Source organism: Mya arenaria, chromosome 12 (genome assembly GCF_026914265.1).
Source record: "Mya arenaria isolate MELC-2E11 chromosome 12, ASM2691426v1".
NCBI classification, from domain to species: domain Eukaryota; kingdom Metazoa; phylum Mollusca; class Bivalvia; order Myida; family Myidae; genus Mya; species Mya arenaria.
Window position 1 is genome coordinate 62,843,569 of NC_069133.1, and position 15,185 is coordinate 62,858,753.

Sequence of the window (15,185 nt, forward strand, 5' to 3'; positions counted from 1 at the left end):
GTTATAGGTTGTGTCCCCCATAGGGATGTAACACACGATGTCTACGTTATAGGTTGTGTCCCCCATAGGGATGTAACGCACGATGTCTCATAGGGATGTAACGCACGATGTCTACGTCATAGGTTGTGTCCCCCACAGGGATGTAACGCACGATGTCTACGTTATAGGTTGTGTCCCCCATAGGGATGTAACGCACGATGTCTACGTTATAGGCTGTGTCCGCCATAGGGATGTAACGCACGATGTTTACGTTATAGTTTGTGTCCCATAGGGATGTAACGCACGATGTCTACGTTATAGGCTGTGTCCCATAGGGATGTAACGCACGATGTTTACGTGAAAGGTTGTGTCCCACATAGGGATGTAACACACGATATCTACGTTATAAGCTGTGTCCCCCATAGGGATGTTACGCACGATGTCTACGTTATAGGCTGTGTCCGCCATAGGGATGTAACGCACGATGTTTACGTTATAGTTTGTGTCCCAAATAAGGATGTTACGCAAGATATGCCCCCATAGGGATGTAACGCACGCTGTTAAAGTTATAGGTTGCGCCCACTTTAGGGATGCAACGCATGATATTTACGTGATAGGTTGTGTCCCCCATAGGGATGTAACGCATGATACTTACGTTATAGGTTGTGCCCACCCCATAGGGATGTAACGCATAATGTTGACGTTAAAGTTTGTGCCCCCGATAGGGATGAAACGAAAGATATTTACGTTATAGATTATGTCCCCCATAGGGATGTAACGCACGATGTCTACGTGATAGGCTGTGTTCCCCAAAGGGATGTAACGCACGATGTTTACGTGATAAGCTGTATCGCCCATAGGGATGTAACGCACGATGTTTACGTTATAGGTTGTGTCCGCCATAGGGATGTAACGCACGATGTTTACGTTATAGGCTGTGTCCGCCATAGGGATGTAACGCACGATGTTTACGTTATAGGCTGTGTCCGCCATAGGGATGTAACGCACAATGTCTACGTTATAGTCTGTATCGCCCATAGGGATATAACGCACGATGTTTACGTTATAGGTTGTACCCACCATATTAGGAATCTAAAGCATTCCGTACTCTTGCTACAGTATAGGTTGCGCCCCCCCCCCCCTTTGCGCGCACACACACACGCACACACACACACGCGCCCCCCCCCCACACACGCCCTCTGTTTGCGTCGTGAATAGTGCCCCATATAACATACGTTATAGGTTGACGGTCCACACCACATAGCGCACGCTGGCTACTGTTTGTGCTGGAAATACTATGCATCAGTCAAATTTGTGTTTAGGCATTTTGGAAATGATTATTCTGCTATAAAAAATACCAAATACTGAATAAATATCCTGAAGCATTTCAAGTCCGAAGTGGAATTAAATAAGACTTACATGTATCTAGGATTGGGTATTTTTTACTGAATCGGATGTTGTGTCACCCAGTGTCTACTGTATAATTTATAAGTTTAATTTTCCTTGAACCACCAAAAATAATTTTATATTGAACTCGAGTTCAATACACATAAAAAACAAAACATTGGTGTGTGCGTTTGCAAGGCATGTTTAAAACGAAAGTGAAAAGTGCGTTTTATTTCTAAAAATCTAAATTTATCTCTAATACACGTCATCTCAAACACTTACCATACTTTAACCCGGCCTTGCATTATACTACCACCGCTCTCACGGAATAAAACAATCTATTTAAATCTTGGGGATTTCCAAAGTAGTGAACTGGACTGATTAGCTAAGATTATGTTTTGACAGACGAAAAAATAATTTTGTGTTTGTTGATTTGTGTTAGGTTTATTTTCTTTATTCCTAATAAAGCGGCCATAGCCAGGATATTTATACTGAAATTGTTGCCTGCTGGGCTCGTTCTATACCATTCATGTAGGTTTTTTTGTATTTCAGTTTTGTTTATGATAAATGTGTATTTATAATTTATGATGGATTCAATTTTCAATGCTTTTATATATATATATATATTCCACAGATTACTAAAACATTTGCGTTGGTAGATCTTATTTTAATGTTAAAATACAAAATAACGACAAGTGTAGAAAACTTTAGAGAGGCTGATGTATTTTTGACATAAAGAGCATTTTCTGACAGTGGTAGAACTATTATAGGCTGTGTCCCCCATAGTGATGTAACGCACTAGTCACGCCTGGAAATCGCACACACTAACTTTAATGTGGGATTGGTGTAACGTTAACTCACTGTTTAACAATTAAAATTTAAATGAACAATTACGTTCATACATGCTGCTATGTATCGGCTGCCTTTAAACCCTATTCATGAATTTAAAATCACTTGATTTTGTTAATTGTTATATGTATATATATATACTAGTAGATGGTGTATCTGTCTTCAGAAATGGCAGAACTTGAAGGGTCTAGTATTGATGATTTGCCCAGAGATGACATTATCAAAGCGAATATTCTGGCATATCTTCCCCATATTCGCACCTTCATTCAATCGACAGATCTTCTCAGATTGGAATGTTATAGCAAAGGTACGTCAAAATAACTTGATAATTTGAAGTTAAAGCTAATTCGCTGCCTCGGCAGCGAGTAAATGGGGAGTGGCTTATTGTAAATATTTTTGCTTTTCTGGTCCACTTATATACAAAGGTAACAGAACTGTTCAATTTAACACAAGAAATTTAGTGATCATGTGTTAATAGACAGTCTAAACAACACTATATGCCAAATTGTTGGCTTCCGGGACAAATGGCGCAACAAAGGAAATGGCAAAAAACACACCAAAACTTAAAGATTCATGACAACTGCTATTATTTTCATGTATGAGGTGGCTACATGATGTAGAAAATGCAGAGACAGCATTATTATGCCCATTTTTAAAAAAAAATTACTTTAAGAATCTGTTTTGAAGGCTAGATTTGGCATTAAATTCAGAGTACAGCACTTCACCATTGTCTATAAGATGCTTATTTACACCTGATTTGCTATAAATCTCACTCATTGGAATCATTTACACACAAACAAGTACTACAGAGTTGACTAACATCTTCATTCTTCTGAAATATTGGATTCAGAGCTGCATCTCCTGGATTCAGATTGCAGGACTACCGCCTGGGAAAAGGCCGCAGCTAACTGGAGCTTATTGGCACATCATGATCTGCAAGCAAGACACAAAAGCAATGTTTTACACAAATAAAACTATCTGCCACTACTGTTAAAGTTTGAAGAGGGTCTGTAAACACTCATTTGAGGCATACACAACCTTTAATATAGTCATAAATGTGATAAATGTGCAGAAAAGTTCATGAATTCAAAGATTTTCAGGACAAATTTAATAGAATATATAGTCTTTTGTACATTTTGCAATCAGTTTTTAACAACTCAAAGGTAAATCTCATCTTATTGAGTACCCAGATGCATTTTGCAAGCATTCAAACCAGACATGCTTAGAATTTCTTCTTACTTGGAGATGGTATTCCTTTCTTGAAAATCCTTGCCGAGAGCCGGTATGGAAAACCACACGAGACCACAGTTTTACCAGCACTGGTTCTTGTCCTTGAAAATTCCTCTGTGGCTACAGCAACCAGGCTGGCTATTAAAATAAGCAATAAATTAGGGTTTTTAAAACATTTATAATGTGTTAAGGTTGTGTTTTTAATGCATTAAGGGAAAAGGCTCTATTCTTTATGAAAGCTGCTCACTTTTTATTTATTTTGCCTTGAGAAATGTTAAGTTTTTCAATAAGTAAACTGAATAAATGAATGAATTAATGAATATATATGAATGATTGATAGAATGAATTAATGAATTAATGAAAGGTGGCATTATTTCTTTAAAATTGGGATCTCATTGTGTTGCTGTGATTGTTAAAGTATATGTTTTCTTGTCCATAAGCTGAAAATCATATGCACACTAAATAAAACATCATTCTGCATCCTATGTGCAGTAAGTTTTGTTTAATTGCTTATATAATTTGCAATTAATGTAATGTTTGCTTAAAAGAGCAAACAAAATGTGTGAATAGATGCACAATACAGACCAAAGACTGATACAAGTCAGCAGTTTCATTAGAAAATAATATTATTATCAAAGCCACATCAGAAATGATTGACAACATGAAAGAAATTCATTTAGGAATGGAACAAACAGTCTCAATGGGCTTTTATGACCAAACTGTCTCACTTTGTACTTTAGTTTGGATACAATTTTCTAATATATTATCTTGAAGTACTTACAAATTACAGCATGTTGGCAAAACACCAAGTACAGCTTGGCCTCTGGTGGGCAGCTTGGTGGGGGGGGGGGGGGGGCTGTCTGGCTGGTTCTTCAACAGACAGTAGTGAGGAAAGGGTTTTTCATTTTTTTTTTTTAAAAATATACATTGTTATATACCATTTTAAAGCTCTTCAGAAATGCAGGACAATGGTCTTTATTTCAGTTTGATATCTTTATAAATAAAAAAGTTATGGCATTTTGAAATTTTAAGAAATGGGCAATTTTCTGACAAAGATGTCGGCATTTTGGCATATGACCGAAACACTGCAAAATGTTCATTCACAACAATCACATGTCATTTAATCCTGTATAGAGATGTTTAAAACTAGATATACAACCATTTCACTGTAAAAAATTCACACATTCATATAAAATATACAGTTGGAGTGCAGTTAAATTTCTAAATGTTTGACAATATCTTAACGCACAGGCGTGATGAAGTTCATGTATCAACAAGTGGTATTTAAGTGTTAAATCAGGAATTTGAGAAACACAACTGACATCTTTATACAATGATTTTTAGATCTTCTCTGTCTAGGTCCGTTGGCAAGTGTCTGAGTGTATACACGGCAGGGTCGTTGTCGTACAAGACATTAAACCATTCCCGGAACCAGGGTACCTGAAACACACAAGTTCAAATATATGATATTTTTAAACAACCTAGGCAAACACTGTATTAATCAAGATTATTCCAGTTATAAATACATGTAGTTTAAAGCCCCATTACCAAATCAAAAGTATTTTATCAGCTGAAAGGAATATTAAGCATAAATAGGTTGAATTGTCAAGCTGAAACATTTAATCGAAAGTTGCTCACAAATGATATGTGTTTATTTCCTACACCTTTTTTAATGAGTGCCTAGATTAGGAGTAAGGAGTTCTACCTGAGAAATCACTTTCCCTGTGTACCACTTGAGTACATCTACTTTTTCGCCATTTTCTACCACTGTCTCCTTAAACCTGTGCTTTATCTTTTTTCCCACTAGCATGTGGACCTGCTCATCACTTTCTCGGTCTTTCACAATAGCTCGTTGAACAAGTAGTTTTAAATTATTTGTTAGTTCTTCCACAGTTAGATTCTTTCTTTTCTGTCCCCCTACACTCTTTGTGATATTAAAATCAGATTTGTTTTCGGGCACTTGACACAACACTTGCCTTCGAAATTTGAGCTGAGTTTTTAGTGCTTGGATTTTTTGTTGGTTAGTTTCATATGAAGCCAACATTTGGTCAATCTCTGCCTGCGACTGCCACAGCCCATGGATGATTATTTCCCGAGTGTAGTTTTCTTGTTTTTCAATTCTATCTCTCTCTGCCTGTTCTTTCTTCCTAATTTTCTCTTGTAATTTTATTCTCCTCTGTTCCTTGATTGTGTCAATTCTTTCTTTGTATTTCCTTCGCATTGATGGTACATTCCTTGATGCTGTTTTAATAACCTGTGATCTTTCCTTTGTTATCTTAGATTGTAGCCACTCTAGTGTGTTATTATTTGCAAACATTATGCTTGCCTCAGCTGCTAGTGTTGAGATGTTTGGTTTTGTTCTTAGCATGTGGTCCATCTGCCCGAAAACACTTTCTGCGAAACACGACGTTTTTGGTGCAGCCACAGTTTTAATTTCATTTGTTCGCAGTTTACCTCCTGGTAGATGATCAGCATATAATTTCTTGGCTAGTTTAGTCAATGCCGACAGTATCACCTGTAAGTATGTTTCAACTACTTGATCATACGGCCGTGGTTGAGTCAGGCACTCCAGGAATTGGTCTCTCACTACACGGTAATCAAACACTAACTGTCCAGTCATGAATCCATCAATGTCCCTAACAGCACTGTCAAGATAGATCACTAGCTGGTGGTATATTTCATTCATATCTACAATGGTAACACTTTTGTCTTCAAGGATTGACCAAAGAGGACCTGTAATAAACTTAGATATGAGTCCAAGGGCTTTAATGCCAGCAATATACTCTGGGACTTTCAGATCAAACAAAACTGCTTTTAATAGTCTATTCTCAGCTCCATATGTCTCAAGAAATTCTATCATCTTTTCATGCAAAAAAAAAACAGAACACGCATTGCTGAACAATATATTAAACCTTGATCCCCTGTAGGATTTGAGAGGTACAGAATTCAAGTTTTTCTCCTTCAAAAAGTCTTCGACAAATGTCTGGAATGGACCCTGGCATCCACTTTTTTGATCTCCACCGCTTCATTCGCCAAAAGCTTTTGATGCTGTACGAACTAGTCGACAGGTGCCTGGCTCATTCTGCTGTCTGAAGGAGCTGTCAGTGATTGGTGGCGCGTCATCAAATATCTCTTTCTCTACTTCTGACATGCATTTCTGGCTTGTCTCTGCGTAATTCACCAAGGCGTGCAAACCACAAAAGAAGTTGTTCAAATTTTCCAGAGACGACCTTTCCTCATTGCTGAATTGATCATAGTTATGGTAAGTTAATGGAATGATTTCTTTCCTGTAGCATTCAAGCAATGAATTGAATTTCATTCTGTTGCTGCCCTGTCAGACATTGTTGCTGAAATGTGCGCCACAATTTCTCGGGAAACACTGTCTGAATTTGAAATATTATCAATATCTGACAAAATTTCTTTAAACACTTTCAATGTATCCTCTGAGGATTTTGTTTCAATATCTCTGAGACCTAATACCCACAACTGTCCTGAAGAATCTGATGCCTCATAACCCATATACTTTGAGCCAAATTTAGATGTTTCATCAGTTAGAAGACACGTATTTTCACCTTTAGCAAACACTTCTGCTATCTGGGCTTGTGAGAGACATAACCTTTGCAGATTCATATTCAACACAGTAGGTTTTGAAGGAAGTCTATTGGCAGAACAGTTCATCAATTTTAGAACAGATTCAACAATAGATCCGACTTTAGATGCACTCACTTGAAGCCTCAATAGTTCATAAACACATTCTTTAAAACTTGGAGTGTAACGTTGACTTATCTCATCAAAAATGTTAATGGTTCTGTTTTCTAAATTATTGTCATTAAGTAAGTCTGATAAGTATTGAACATTTTCACTGAGATCAGCAATAACCTTATCTTTTTCAGCAAGCTCTTTTTCTAATTCTTTAATACGATTTTTGCTTTCTTGGCAACATTCCCCAGTTACACGATGTTCAAGCTTTTGTATTTTTTGTTGTGAGTAAGTTTCTCTTGCTTTTGTTCGCTTCAAGTTTAACTGAGTAGACACTAACTTTGACTTAACCGAAGATATGGCTGTTTCTTTCAGCTGAAGCTCAGAATCTTTTTCTTTCAATAGTGTTTCAGTTTCTACAAGTTTTTCTGTTAATTTTTTTGTTTGTTCATTTACTTTTGAAGTTATCAGGGAGTTCTTTAAGTCTAAATCTTCATTTGTTGTGACATGTGGAACTCTTTTTTGTAACTGTGCTTGTGGGAATTTATAGTCTTCATCAAGAAACAATTCCAAGTCAGCAGCTCCCTTTGGTCTATGTTTGTTTTTTTGTAATTTCTTAACTTTTTCAATGAAAGCTTCAAAAGATTTAATATAAGCATCATGAGTAGCTGGACAAGAACTTTGGTCATTGGATTTTATGAAATCAACAGCACAGTTTTTGTTAGTCTCTTTGTAATGGTTAAGCACATTGCTATTCTTCATTGCTACTAGTTAATGGTTAACATGCACTATTCACTATCCTGAAATGGGTAAGAAAGCAAGCCATAATACAAGAAAATCTATTTACTGTGGTATCATTTTATATTGTTATGTTTCTTTTTATATTTCACATTTGGAAATGAGCTTCGCGGGGTGGTGGGATTATAAGCCAGATAAGAAATTGTCTACAGACAGATGGACGGACAGACAGACGGACAATGCCATGACAGAATAAGTCCTACAAAAGACAGGCGTATAAAAACTCAAATTGAAAAGCCAGATAAAACAATTTGCTTATTTATGAGCACACTAATTCTTGTGCAAAATTTGGAAACATAAAAATATAAATGATTCCACAGTATCTGAAAGCACTACGCTAATATAATATCTTCCACCAAAAGGAGAGCATGCATATTAATAGCATTGCAATATGCAGGTGAGGAAAAGCAGGAAATCTACAATTAGCAAGGTTAGCAATGTGTCTCTACAATGTTAAATACACATATGGACTATATATTATATACACACACATATATATGTAGACTTTACTTACCGAGCTTGAGCTAGCACTGCTATAAGTGTCTGGCAGCCAACAGCCTGGCAGGTACCGTCTCTGCCCACACTCCCTACATTTGTGTCTTTTCACCAGAGGACAATCTGACTGCAATAACATTCATTGTCTTAATGACAGTGTAAAAAATTGTATTTATCTGGAGCAAGAATGTGCAAGTTTGTAGTGAATGTGAAGTGATTTTTTATATTCGCCCAAGAACTTCCGAGGTTGAGATGTGTTACATAATTATAATATACATTGTTCAGATGGCAGTGAAATCCAAGAAACCCAGGCACCTGGCCATGTCAGCCAATTCAAAACTGTAATAAACAAGTACATTCTTTTCATACATGTAACAAGATTTTTATATTAAAGAACAATTCAAACTTACTTCTGATGGCTCAACAGCCTCATGGGGTCTACGCAGGCCACTGTTTCCTGGTTTGACAGTTCTTTCTCCAGTAAACAAGTCAACGTCGCTATCAATATTTTCCTGAAAATATATATCAAGTTACTAAACACAAAGGGTTAACACAAAAAAATCACATTATCAAACTAGTTTCTTAGCGATTTTGTCTGAAAGACGTTCTCGCAATATAGTTAAAACATAAAATAGGCATAATGTATAAAAAATAAATTAAGCAATAAATATGAGCATTTACATCATGCCAACACTTACCTCAGGCTCAGGTTCTGATTCACTTTCAGTTTCACTATCAGTTATTACTAATACTATGTCTTCTGCAAGTTCTGGGGGTTGTGTAGACATCTGGCTGTAACTGATGGCCTCAGGCTCAGGTTCTTGGATTTGATCTGTACGTGTAACTGTTGTCTCTGCAGGCCTGTCAGGGTTACATGTGTTGAAATATTCTATATCTGAGTCAGATTCTGACTTGGAACTGCTTGTGTCAGTCATGACTAAAACCAAAAAACAAGGCAAATTGTACATCTATGTGCAAAAATCCTGCATCCTATTGTAACTAGATAATATTTGTCCGAATGAGACGTTCAAAATATATTGCCATGCAGAATTGACAGTGCCCGTATATTCAGTAAACAATGCCATCGACAAATTATCATTTTTACATTTCATTCTGAACTAATAGTTATTAAAATTATTTACAAAAAGTTAAAAATATGTCAGAACACAATTACTTCTTTATGTAGCATTTTACTATAGTAATTTGTCTTAATTCATAAACCTGAAGTCACTACAAGCAAAATAGGACAAGAATATATAATGTAGGATCCGTTTGTTTACATCGCGAAAATATATGACAAAAATTTCACAAGGGGGGGATTATTCGGAGCACTGGCGAAAAATCGCGAAACAACAAAACAGAATGTACATGCAATAACAAGGTTAAGAAAAGATCAAACTACACTATGAAACCTTTCTTTCTTTTTCTTATAGGGTATTAGCGATTTTTGGGCAGGTTTTTACTTACCAGTTTTCAAACTCGGAAATAAATGTTTTCTGGTTGTTTTCCCTCAATTTTTTCACACGACAGGATTTGTAAGGAAGTTGTCTATAAGCATACGCAGTTTCATTACGATTGGCCGAAATTAGCCAATGAAAAGCCGTTTAACAAAAGAACGTAGGCAGCGTCTCCAAGATGGCAGCGCCCTTGAAAACCGTAAACGATAAAAATATTTGATAGTATTTACGCCAAATTTACCCGATAAATGGTAACTTTTCAATATTATAATGATCAAACTTACTGATTTCAGGTTTTTTTTCTATTCAAACATACTTTTCTTTTGGTATTTCATGAATTCTTTGTTTGAAAAATACGAATAAGAAAAAGTCAATATTTACCTTATGTCAGAAGGGGAAACTGTAAATTGGTCAAACCCGTACCTCACTACAGACAGTTCCTCCTGGTTCTGCTTCCTATGTTTAAAAATCCCTCCATTTATACTTTGGAATTGAAAGTGAGGCTTTCATTCATTAGTTACCATCATTTGGAACTATTTCCAAACATTAAATTGAAAGTGAAAGTAGTTTTTTTTTAAAATGTCAAAAATATATAAGAAAATTATATATTATTAATTTATATTATGTTATATAAGATTTTCACATTTCATACTCAAACACCAATATTCTATGGCTAAGCACTGTCAACTGGCCAAATTTTAACCAGATAGCTGTATAAATTAAGAATTTATAACAATTTAAAATAGGCCACCCCTCCAAAAGCTTCCTCTATATCAGGCGTGAGACCACAGTTATTTTTACTATATGTTTCATATAGACACTAACCTGGCTTTTGACTTGATACACACCCCAATTGAAAAACAAGGACATGGCATCTCTAGAACAATTCAAGACACAAAATATAATCACAAGAAAACACCATGTTGACCATTGACCCGACTGTCAAAATTGAGTTCAAATACATAACCCTTCCGCCAGGGAGTCAATCGGCTACAAACAACTAATTTTCAGACTTCCACAAGCTATGATTTTTCCAATATTTACATTGAAAACTATCAATTTCTGCAATAGAGTGTCAAATTCAGTCAAGTTCTCTGCAAAAAGAACATTTTTTGCTTCTTTTTCATTCAATTTTAATAAAATATTGATACTTGAACACAAGCACTCTTTTTTTCTGTATTCACATCCGGATCTTTGGTCAACGGGGGGCAGATAACTGTGGTCTTGAGCCATATGAAATAAAGATGACGTACCAAGCCATCTTTAACAGATGTTTTCTTTGAAATGATCGTTTTCTTGTTCCTGACTGGCATTTTGTTATTTCGACTAAATCTTATTTTCTGTATCGGACATCACTCTCAAATGTTTAGAATCAACATTCTCATTCCAGTCCTAAATAGCAAGGTTTATTCTCAGTCTGGAATCCAAAACTAATTATTTTGTCAACATACAATAATAATGCTTTATTGAATGCATCCACATCCCTAGTACAAATTAACCTTATTGTAAACGAGTTCAGCAAGGAAACAATTCAGATAGTGTTGACACCCTTAATTGGTAATTAAATGTCACTGGCTGGAATCTGGTTTGTGTATTGATAACTGGAAATCAAATGCACATTTTGAGTCAAAAAGGAGGGAACTGATAATATGGAACAAAATAATCAGGACAAAGATATATATAGTTTACATGACTGAAAAACAATAGGAGATATTCACTTTACCTGGCTCAGGATATAAACATTTGTAATGATGACAAAGCTTTTGAAAGTGAAGCGAAGGAGCAACTAACATTTAAGCAATGAGGTTCATATTTTTCTTTTAAACGACAAATACGTTACATATTTAAACCTTGAAATGATTCACCCGACTTATTAATTACGTGATGCTTCAAAATTAAAAAGTGTTAATATCATAGAAAACAATTAGACTAAAATGTAGCATATGAAGCTGATGATATCTATCAACAATTTTGGGATATGCAGGTGGAATAAAAACTTTAATATCAAGGTTTGTTCACTTTTGTTACCACAGTATTTGATAGTGAGGCATATCGTCTGCTACAAGCAAGCTGCTAGGGATGTAAACACCAGCACGTGGTAATGTTTACAACAGAGAGTTCATAACCCCCAGAACACCAATTAGCCACTCCCCCGGCAAATTCAAATTTTCAATCTGACAGTTGGATTTTTTTCTCAAAGTCATGTTTCTAGTAATGTTTCAAAAACAAACTTAAGGATTTTTTATTTGTTTAACCTTCATTCTACATGCCTGCAAAGTTTCATGTCTCAACTTTTTGTAAGCATTGCATAAATTTGGAAAAAGTGTCCCTGATGTGAAACATGCATAAAATTATACAAAAGCTTGCCCCAGCGCCACCTGGAGGTTTATATAGTCCTGTTGCCCCTTTAAGCCATAAATAGTTTAAATGAAGGTTAGCTGACTTGGTATAGCCTGTGTACCACCAATGCCCCCCCCCCCATTTCAATACATATCCGTTATCTGGGCCAATGACAACGAACAGTCTCAAGCCTGAGTCTAGACTCACACTCAGAAAAGAACCTTTATTAAATTACAAAGAATCATCTATATTCCCATTTTTTGTCCAAAAAAAAGCTATGTCAGCTTCAAATAGTCATAAAATTCAGCTAATTTCATCTCTGATACTTAACTACATGTAGAAGGAAGTTTCAATATAATAAAGATTTGCAATTTTGCGACTTGAGTCTCAACTCAGACTTGAGACAATTAGTAATCATGGCCCCTGACCTTTAAATGGGTAATTCTATTTAAATTAGCCTAATTTTACTTGTTAGTGTGTAATTTATATCTTAAAACCTCATTACCCACTATTAAATAAATGTAAACGTTACCTGAAAATGTTGTGTGTTTTTTAATCAAATCTGCTTATTGCTGAAAAAAGTTCTTAGCATGTTTTTGTGCAATTATATACTATATTGTGCCCCTACTGAAAATATTTATAAGTCTGAAGCAAAACAAAGCATGTCATATCCATTTCATCATGTATGCTATTTAGAAATGTGTTTTATTTTGAATGTAGCCCATGGTTTTCTGTAAACTGTTCATAAGCATGTAATGTATATTTTATATAAGGATCTCAATGTAAATATTATTAATACTACCTATAGGTAAAGATTGAATTCCAATATGCTCACTGCCTATTATGTTATGTTATAGTAATACATTGACTCCAAAATGTATGTATTCATTTCTTTTACCTTTTGAAAAGGTTATTTAATTTATTTTATAATTCTTTTTTAAGGATCAAAATTTAAAATTTCATACAAGCTTCCTTTTGATATTCTTTTAAAATATAAATCAATTCTAAACAGTTATTATATGACATTGTTATAAGCATTCTATTTGTGACTGACTTGACTCTGGAGTGGCTGGCATATATAATTATATTGTTTCAAGTTTAACTCTTAGAATTTTATTGAAATGTCATGTTATTACTTTTTAAACAATATCAGAGGACTGAATGGCCATATTTTAGTGTCCAACCTATGTGACCAGGGGCGGGTCCAGGATTCGACGTTAGAGGGGGCGTAACTTAGGGGCATACCCTTTTTACTTGCGCCCCTCCCTCATAGGGGGGGGGGGTTGGGGTTCCTTCCCCCAAGAACATTTTAACAATTTATATCCCGAAATGGTGCACTTAGGGCGTAGTTTATTACTTTTCTTCTCTAACATTGAAATAAAAAGTAAACTTGGAACTTGGACGATTGGGGGGGGGGGGGGCGCCGGGTGCGCCCCACCCTTAATCTGCTAGTGATGACCATGACCTCTGATCTACAATACATAATAGGCATTGGATGGGCTTTAATGTGTACACAATCTGCTTTGCTAAGCAGTTGAGGAGCAATCTTTATACTTATTTTTTGTTTAGAGCATAACTTAAAGGCTTTGAGATATTGATTACAAACATAATATACAGTTATATCTCGTTGAGGTGAAGTGCAGTGAACAAGAACCATGACCCTAGGTGCTGTTTCTTTTCAGTTATTGGCCCTTTGTTAATTTTCATACTTTTTCTTTTGTCTGGAGCATAACTTGAAAAGTATGTTTGAGGTATTGTCTTCAAACTAAATATACAAATATATCTCATTTTGAAGAAATGGAGTGCACGTAAACCATAAATTCGGGGGATTTTTTTTAGTTGTTGTCAATTGTTTCATATTTCTTAGTCTAAAGGCGTAGATGATATTGTTCTTAATTAGGCGGGAGATTCACTTCACTTCAGAACTTTATATGTTGTTAAGCTATTGACTTCAACTGTACAAGTCAAATATTATTTGGTGTTAAGTCAACTCAATTAAAAACTATGCTATACTTTTAATCAAAAGAATGACATTTCCCTGATGCGAAGCTCGTTATTTCTATATTATAGGACAATTAACTTAATTGACGCCTTCTCACCGACATAGGGCATGCAATGAGCATACATCATTTCAGTGATACTTCTTATTGCAGTAAAGTAATGAAGTTGGGGTATTAATCGCATCCAGTGACAGGTTTAGTTGTTTTGGGTAAAGTAATCTACACCTTGAAATAGCATCTCACTATCGGATCATTTATCTAAACATTAACAATTTTCAGATGTTACATTGCTTCCACACATTATAAATCAAATCAAATCCTATTATATAAATCATCAGTATGTGAAAAATGTTACAATTTAACACGATAGAAAAGCTTAGTTTCTAATCAAGAATTTAAATAATATTACATAATTTAAAAAAAAGGCTACATTCTTTCCTTTATAATGTCTTAAGTACTAATCCATATGATAAAGGAATACAAGTTAAATATTTTTCGTTACTAATTGAAGAAATATTGCCTTAATGTATTCGGGATTTTCTTAAAAGTGTACAAGTCATAAGAGCTTATGCCCTGTCAGTGTGTGCATCCGTGCATCCATGCGTCTGTCTGTATGCAATTGCTTGTGAACGCGATAAAGTCTTCAATTTTTTCTCATTCAAATATACACAGTAGTTAGATATCTATTAGAGATAGGTTCCTTTTTTAAACCATACAGATCCGCCAAAACATGACTAGATTATGGCCCTTGAAGTTATTAAAATAGTTATTGTAGCCAAGTCAAAAATTACAGTCTAAGAGAGACAACCTGTTTTTTGGAGTGTGCAGTTAATTTCTGTTTTAACTTTCCCTGCCTTTGTTAACAGTGTTAAAAGTATAGTTAAAGAAACACATAATGTACTCAGAGAGTGTAGTTGGTCGTCCTTCCCTTCGTAAAGAGGGTTAGTTAATT

General features: G+C 35.3%; 1 protein-coding gene across 3 annotated transcripts in view; it reads left to right on the forward strand.

Moving 5' to 3' along the window:
- The first annotated feature begins 1,642 nt into the window (after positions 1–1,642).
- The window catches only part of LOC128211230 (antiviral innate immune response receptor RIG-I-like), a 39,507-nt gene continuing 25,964 nt past the window's right edge, over positions 1,643–15,185 (forward strand). For 2 of the 3 annotated variants that reach the window (XM_052915782.1, XM_052915783.1), the window contains exons 1-2: positions 1,643–1,896; positions 2,381–2,521. In XM_052915782.1, coding sequence (XP_052771742.1) covers positions 2,383–2,521 — 139 coding nt within the window. In that variant the 5' untranslated portion in view covers positions 1,643–1,896; positions 2,381–2,382. Of the gene's footprint in view, positions 1,897–2,380; positions 2,522–15,185 lie in introns of those variants that run through there. The other variant, XM_052915784.1, reaches the window with a different exon arrangement.